This window comes from Felis catus, chromosome X, assembly GCF_018350175.1.
Source record: "Felis catus isolate Fca126 chromosome X, F.catus_Fca126_mat1.0, whole genome shotgun sequence".
In the NCBI taxonomy this organism is placed as follows: Eukaryota; Metazoa; Chordata; class Mammalia; order Carnivora; family Felidae; genus Felis; species Felis catus.
Window position 1 is genome coordinate 73,249,413 of NC_058386.1, and position 8,477 is coordinate 73,257,889.

General features: G+C 33.5%; 1 protein-coding gene across 1 annotated transcript; it reads right to left on the bottom strand.

The window, feature by feature from the left end:
- Window positions 1-257: 257 nt before the first annotated feature.
- Window positions 258-1,563, bottom strand: TGIF2LX (TGFB induced factor homeobox 2 like X-linked). Its single transcript, XM_004000695.6, has one exon. The coding sequence runs from the start codon at window positions 1,412-1,414 to the stop codon at window positions 704-706; it is 711 nt and encodes a 236-aa protein (XP_004000744.2). The 5' UTR covers window positions 1,415-1,563; the 3' UTR covers window positions 258-703.
- Between the last annotated feature and the right edge of the window lie 6,914 nt (window positions 1,564-8,477).

The window sequence follows — 8,477 nt, forward strand, 5'->3', positions numbered from 1 at the left end:
GAAAACAACTATGCTGGAACTAACAACTGAAAATTACCATGTAGAATTTTTGTATCTTACTGCATACTTCTTCACTAGTATGCCAAATATGAGTGCACCCTTATCTGTAACATGTTCATTAATTCACTGTATTTTGACTCTTATGTTTACCGCCTGCAAACAAAAAATAGCTACTCCTGAGGATTGTCAATAAACTATACAAAGAAAAACATAAAGTTGAAATTTTCACAAAAACTCCAACATTAAAATGACACCAGTGCTGTTATAGTCATCTTTTATAGAGCCTTTCTTTTCCATTTTTCATGCTAATCAACAAGGAAAGTTAGACAGAGGGAGACATATTGGTGCTGTGGTATTTGCAGCAACCCTGGGATCAAAAAGTCTGATTAGAAAAGCCAAAGCAAGGCTTCCGAAGATGTCTCAGTACTGTGTCTAGTCTCAGATATATTGGTCTGATTGTCTGAAGCGTTTAAACCTAGGAGATAGTAGAAGCAAAGAAGATATCTTTATTTTAGTGTTAATCATGATGACAAGTCCATCTGGAAACACTGAAATATCTAGCAGAATTGTGTCCCAATAGCTATAATGGTTCTTATGGAACCCCTAGAAGGAAAAGGTCTCTATAAAATATAAAACTATTCATTAGTTGGAGGAGCAGAAATGGATCTACTGCTGTAGACAAGGGACTAACTACTTGATAATTTTAGGGACATTCTTGCTTCTTCTGTAACTCCAGTTCTGCAGCCTTTTGCACAGCTGCATCGACCAGCAGCTGGAAGCTGCTGAAGTCATTGTACTCTTCTGTTAACACAGGTTTGGAAGATGACATAAGCACAGGCTCATTAGTAGAAATCTTGACCTTTTTTTTTGGCTGGGCCTTTGGGGTGAGCTTCTGGCCTGTAGACAACTCTGGATCCAGCAGCTTCTCCTCCAATGGCTGGTCCATTACAGGGATGCTCAGGGGCAGCCACTGCATCTTGTCTGGATCTCTGGGCCCTGACCTTGCCTGTATAGATGAATCTGTGTTCTGCTTATGGGTCATATCAGCAGACTTGCCTTTTTGGTGGTACATGGTGATCTGATTGGGGTCGTTTCCATCCTGTTGAAGCATTTCTGGGAGAACACGTCTGCGGGCATTGATAAACCAGTTTGAGACCTGTAGGAAAGACAAATTAGTCTGCTCAGACAGCATTCGCTTCTCTGCTTCTGAAGGGTAGGCCTTAAACCGGTGTTCATACAGCCAGTCACGGAGAATCTTCACTGATTCAGTTGGCAAGTACCCTTTCCGCTTCCTCTTGCCCTCTAGTGAGGCAAGAACTTTATCTGTACCAGTGTCACTATTCAATGTGACTGAGGTGCCTTGAACTAGGCTTTGCTTCTCTGTTGGGCTTTCTTCAGAGTCTTCCATGTTCATGAGTCCTGTCTTCACTCTTTTGGGAAATAGGAATGGCAGAATTAGGACTAATGTGGGTTTGGGAGAACCAGTGAAGAAGGCATGGACAGGTCTCTAAGGGGAAGTTTCACCTTTCACTTCCCAAACAGATAAACAGTGCTCCTAACTGCTTTGAGCCAGTGGGCTTTGTGATGTCATATCCTTTCTGTCCTATGTGCTGACCATCCCCCCCATTTCCTGCTTCCCCCTTTCCTTCCTTTTTTTTTCATAGATTCAAATTCACTTGTTTTTACCTCATCAATTTAAAGCTTTCCAGACTTTTATTGCTCTGCTCCTAGGAAAAGTTTCTGTTAACTAATGAATTCTAATTCTACTGGTTACATCTGGCTTATGCATAGCTTCCTCATTTTCTTCCTTTTTGACCTCACTCTGATATCGTTCTTCCTTTTTTTCCTTATAATTGCATTATTGGCTCATCTACATATATCAGAAACAACCTATTAAATATTAACTTTAATAAAAGGAGAGTGTAGGTAGTGTACCCTGACTCCTCCCCTCCATATTTAAAGCTAATTTAAGAGTAATTTTTAACTAGACAGTTACTTTTGAAACTTTGTCCCTTCAATTTTTCTTTATGGCCTTGAAAGGTTTAACTTTGGCATGACTTCATTATGCCACGAGGATCTTTATGTCTGCACTTTGGGCTTTGACATTCAGTTGTGATAATTCTCTTTGAAGCTTCAGTCACAATTCAGGGGTCTTCCGAAACCATGGAACAAGATAGGATTCAAGAAATAATGGTGATCACACACTTAGATTATTTAAATCTTTCTTGATAGTTTAAGCACCCAGCCATTAACTTTGAACCAGGTGACAATAATTTGTAAATTGTACATTTTAATTTCAGATAGCTGAAAACAAGTGTTCTTCAAGAATATTATGATCCATTTAGAAGACAATCATGGACTCTGACTTCTTACAGACAATGTATAGTATTACTGATTTCTAATTTCAGAGGGTTTTCAGAGGAAACTCCAGGTCTTCTTATTAAGCATCATATATTATCTATAGTTCCAATTTGGTAAGGACAATATCATTTTACCTTTAAGAGTTCTTATTTGGTGTCACTGGGCTGGACATAAGAATATTATCTACTGATCCTTTGGTTTTTGGTAACCTTACCAGTGATGACTTTCATAGCTTAAAGTTTATTGTAAGGGATATCTATTGAAATACACAATCAAATCTGATGGTAATTTTAGCAAAGTTCCCAATAACCAGAAAGTGCATGGGTTGGCTACAATTGAAGGTCTCCTTTGGGATATTCTGAGAATGCTACTACTTCCATTGGTCTTGTGGGCTCCTGGAATACAAAAGATAATGTTTTCTCTTCATAATGCAAACTCACACTTTGCTTAGTTATTTCCCACCAATACATTCATGGCCCAGGTTCACTGAAACTACTCTTGTCTGTCAGTATGATTTCTAGTAACTTATCCTCCGTCACTCTAACTTCTAGATGCTCTTTGTATTTTTGAGATTTAGATCTCTGCTGATGTATTTTTGAGATTTAGATCTCTGCTGAAGTATTGACAGAATTGTATATATTTAGGGGCACCTGGGTGCATCAGTTGGTTAAGGGAAAGACTCTTGATTTTGCCTCAGGTCATGATCTCATGGTTCATGAGTTTGAGCCCAGTGTCACACTCTGCTGTCATCTTCTTAGGATTCTCTTTCTTCCTTTCTCTCTCTGCCCCTACCCAGCTTGCTCTCTCTCTCTCTCTCTCTCTCTCTCTCTCTCTCTCTCAAAATAAATAAACATTTAAAAAATTGTACATCTTTAATTCTAAATTACATGGTCTAGGTTCCTGATTTTCAATGACTCCTTTATTAATCCCTTTTGAAAAGGAATATCATGGTGGTTCAAAATTATCACTAAGAAATTTGAAGATTGTTTTCCTCAATAACAGCTATAGGGACATAGAAAAATTTGGAAATTAGGTGAAAAATTGGAAGAATCCCTTTAGTGTTGATAAAAAAATGGTTTTGTTTCATGATGTAACAATTGAAACACTGTATAGAACTCGTATTATCTTTCTTTAAAATTTTGAAGATGAACAATATGAATTAAAAAGATGTTTAACACAGTGATGGATTCCTTCCATCCATTTCTTTAAAACTTCTAAGGAGTTCAAATTATCGAAATGGTTTCTATAAGACTTTTTCTTCCTTCATTGATTCTTGTAACATAAAATGCCGTGGGATATTATTGAAAATAGGGATATATGACTCTGAAAAGTGTCTTCTCATAATTGTTTAATGAATTAAGATGGTATTATGCTATAATATGCACCTTAATTTTCAAAATATGTAAGGCATGAGAAGACTGAAGTCTTTTATACCTTGCTGCTCATTGTTTCTAGTAATCTACTTATAATTGAATTTAAGCTTAAGTATTCTACTTTCCAAATTATGTTAGTCTATCTGCAGAGTTAAAAAAAGAAAAGCTTATGTTTTGACTTCCAAGAAATGAAGTAATGCAAAAACAATTTGAAAACAACAACCTAAAACTAAAACTAAACATTTCCTCAAACAAAACACAGTGACCTAAGAGAAATAAAAATTAATGCTATGGTAATGGAACTTTGCCAAATCTGAAAATAGAAAATGTTAAGTGCATAGAGTTTATCATAATGTAAAGTATCTGGGATAATTTTGGCCAAATATTTTACACTTTGAAATGAATTGAAGAAACATTCAGAAAGCCATTTATAAACTTCCAAAATTTAAGGAGTGGTGGCAAGTTAGGAGAAAAAATGTAGAAAGGTCTGGTAAATTCGACAAATGCTTCCTTAACATAAGTCAGATTCATAAGGAGATAAAAATCACCAGTGCCACAATTCATACCTACTAGTAAAAAAAATGGTTCTTTTAATTTCATGAGCAAGACAAAGTTGTCAATTTTTACTATTGCAGCATTGCTTAGACAATGGAGCCAATGGAATTAACCAAAAAAATACATAAATGTTATGTATATAAGAAAAGAGGGTAAAATAGTATGATGTATTGATAGCTTGATTAGCCATTTAGGAAATATTTAAAAATCAATTGAGAAACTATTAGAAATAATAAGAGTTAGGTGATGTAGCCAATCACAAACAAATAAATGATAACCTTTAACATATACCAATAATTATTATTTATAAAATATATTGGAGAAATAATCTAGCTCATAATCATGACAAGAGTAATGATATAAAATCCCTGTGCATAAAATTAGAAAGTATTATGCAGGGATCATACTGAAACAAGTATTAAATTCTATTTAAGAACATAAATGAAATTTTAATAAATGGCAAAACATTTGCTTTTTATATAGGGATTCTCAACATTTTAATTATGTCACTTTTCTTTAAATATTTCTTTGCAACTCTTTTCTATCAAAGTCACAAGTACTGTCAACTTCCTTTAACTTCTCACTTTACAATACATGTTGGAAAATAGTTCTAAAATTAATCTTGAGGGATAAATGTGTGATATACTATAATATTTTTTGGAAAAAACAAACTAATGTGGAAACATTTTTCATACTAGATAATATACTATATTTTAAAGTAAAAAGCAATTAAAACAGCATGACAAACAGGTAAGCAAAAAACAGATAAGTGAAACAAACAAAATATGGCAACAGTCTTAAAGGCTTAATGGTACTGTGTCGTAGATAGGTATGACTTTTCATACTATTGATGATAGATGCCTATTCATCCTGAAAATAATGAACTTTGCAAAAAATATACCACAAACTTTGGATACTTTCTGACAGATATTTTTGTTTTAAATAAATTGAAGAAACACACAGGAAGCCATCCTTAAAGTCATTATATTAGTAGAGTTGTATGGATAGAAAGTGTGGAGAATCCTGGCAAATTAATTTAGTATACTTTAAACAAGAGGAATGAAGATGAGAGTGACCAAACCATAGAAGAAAGGATAAGTTTCAACAAGTGACTGTCCTGTGAAAAAAAGGAATAGTTTTGCTTTACCATTAACTATGAAGTTGGGTATTGGGATTTTATCTATTGCACATGCGTGGGCACATTCATGCACAATTGAGCAGAAAGCATCACAAGTGTAAAGATTGTTGAATGTGGTTATGTAAATATTTAGAAACTTCTGTATGAAAAATCTCAACCTGCAGGCAAACAAAAACTTCCATAAGCATACACTTTTTTAAAATTTTTTAAAAGTGTATTTATTTTGAGAGACAGAGAGAGAGAGAAAGAGAGAGAGAGATAATGAACAAGCCTGAAAGGGGCAGAGAGGCAGGGAGAGAGAGAATCCCAAGCAGGCTATACTCTGTCAGTCCAGGCCTGATGTGGAGCATGAACTCACAGTCTGTAAGCTTATGACCTGAGCTGAAATCAAGAGTTGGACACTTAACTGATTGAACCACCCAGGTACCCCAAGCATTCATTTTTCATTAATGACAAAAGACAAAAAACATATATTGACAATATATATCGTAGGCAATGTTTTAGTATACTCATCATTTTCATGCCCCTTGAAATCAATAAGGAGTTGGTCACCTAATAGAAAAATTAATAAATAATATGGGCAATTTAATAAAGAATAAATATAAATGACCAATAAATATATTAAAAATTTTATTAGCTTTCATAATAATCAACAGTACACATATAAAAGAACATTTGGTAATGTTTTCTCCTATCAACTAGTCAAAGACCAAGTAAATTATAAAAAGTACATTGTTTAGATTCTGTATGTTGTAATAAGCATATTGATATATTTCTGGTAGTAGTATAAAAAGACAGAGCCTTCTTAGAGCTGTTTTTACAGGATGGATAAAAAAAAAAAAGGTTTACTGTACTGTTTAACCCAGGAATGTTGCTTCAAGAAATTGAGCATAAGGAAATTATTTTATAAGATGATAGAGATTAAATATACAAAATAGTTTTTATAGAATAAAATATACTTGTGAAAAATTAAAAACATTATTTCCAACATTATGGGATTGATTAAACAAAATGGCATTTCCTTATGATTGAAAATAATCTAGCAATTAAGTTTGATGGCATAGACATTCATTAACGTGGATGAGTTTAGAATGTGAAAAGAACAATGAAAAATAGTATGCAAATTATTAGTCATTTTTTGGAAAAAGTAAAGGAAGAGAAATAAAACCAAATATATCTGTACATATAAAGATGCGGTATGCTTGTGCCTTCATATGTGTGTGTGCTCTTGTGAGTATAGAAAAAAGAAAAAAAAAAACAAATTTAAATCCTCACTATTTTGAGAGATAAGAAGAATACACTCTTTATACAAAATAAACCTTTTTGAGAAATCCTCAAATATACTATCAGGGGTCAAAGAAAGAATTCACACACTTAAATGTTATATTCCCAAATAGCTATGAAAAGTGAAGCATTACAGAGTATAAGAGCATGAAATCCCTTAGTCTCTCAACAGTTTATGTAGCATCAGGAAGAGGTGTGCACAGTGAGACTAAGAGCTGTTTGAAACATTTTACTCCAATCAACAAAGATGAAAAGGGGTGTGTGCGTTACTGTGATTCTTGACTGACTGAGGAATCCTCAAGTGCATAAATAAAAACATGCACATGTGGAGTAAAATTGCCTATTTCTCAACATTGTTCAAAAGTTAACTAGTGAAAGGGGACTAATACCATTTATTTCCTAGGATTCTACTCTAGTCATCAGGGTAAAAAGAAAGCTCTGAAAAAACTACCACTCCCAAATATTCAAAACAATCTTGCCATTATTATCAGCTTTGAATATTTGGAATTAATTTTATTTTGCCATCTATCCCTGAATACACAATTGAAGAAATTGGTAAAATCTGAATAAGGTCTGTACTTTAGTTTTTAGCATTATACAAAAGTCAGCATCCCCATTTTGATAATGTGCTATTAAAATAATAAGATTATTATCATACATTAAGATATTATCATTATGGAAAACTGAGTTAAAAGTACACAAGAACTCTACAATTTTTCAAAATTCATTGAGCATTAAATTATTTAAAAAATAAAGAAAAAGTGGGCTGTTTTCCAAAATAATTGTACCATTTTACATTTCCATCTGCAGTGTTTGATAGGTCTATTTGCTCTATATCCTTGCAACCATGTGGAATGGTCATTTTCTTTAATTTCATCATTTTATGGAGTATTAAGTGGTATTCTTTAATACGTATTTACTTTCTGAGTGATGATATAAACAGATGTTGCCAAACATTTTGTGTAAAGACCCTAATAGTACATATTTTGGCTTTGGGAGTCATAAGGCCTCTTGGGCATTACTCAACTCTGTAGTGCAAAAATAGTCATCATTAATAACTACACAAATGAGCGTTGCTATGTGCCAAAATAACCTTATTTATAAAAATAAGCTGTATTTGGCTCAAGAGCCATAGTTCATTGTCCTTACAAGTAAAGCATTGTTTCTTCTCCTTTGTTACCATCTAATTATTTTTTAAATGTTTCTGTTCAAATATTTCATATACTCAAAAATATGTCTGTGTTATTGAGTTGTTAATATTTTTATTTAATTGGATGGAAGTAGTTTAGCAAATATTAGATGTACAAATCATTTGTTAAATATATTTTCACGGGGCGCCTGGGTGGCGCAGTCGGTTAAGCATCCGACTTCAGCCAGGTCACGATCTCGCGGTCCGTGAGTTCGAGCCCTGCGTCAGGCTCTGGGCTGATGGCTCAGAGCCTGGAGCCTGTTTCCGATTCTGTGTCTCCCTCTCTCTCTGCCCCTCCCCCGTTCATGCTCTGTCTCTCTCTGTCCCAAAAATAAATAAACGTTGAAAAAAAATTTTTAAAAATATATATATATATTTTTTCAAAAAATGTTTTACTCTATCCATTTTTATGTTGTATTTATATAACATTGTCTTTTGAATTGTAAAAGTGTTCAATTTTCATGAAACCTAATTTGTTGATTTGTTTTTATGCACTCCATACTTTATGTGTGTAAAACTTTTGCCTAAAAAAAGAAAAAAAAATTTTGCTTAGGGTTAAAATTGTAGGTATGGAATT

Bases quoted from the DNA above. Each gene is read 5' to 3' on its own strand.
- TGIF2LX (XM_004000695.6), bottom strand. From the start codon at position 1,414: ATGAACATGGAAGACTCTGAAGAAAGCCCAACAGAGAAGCAAAGCCTA.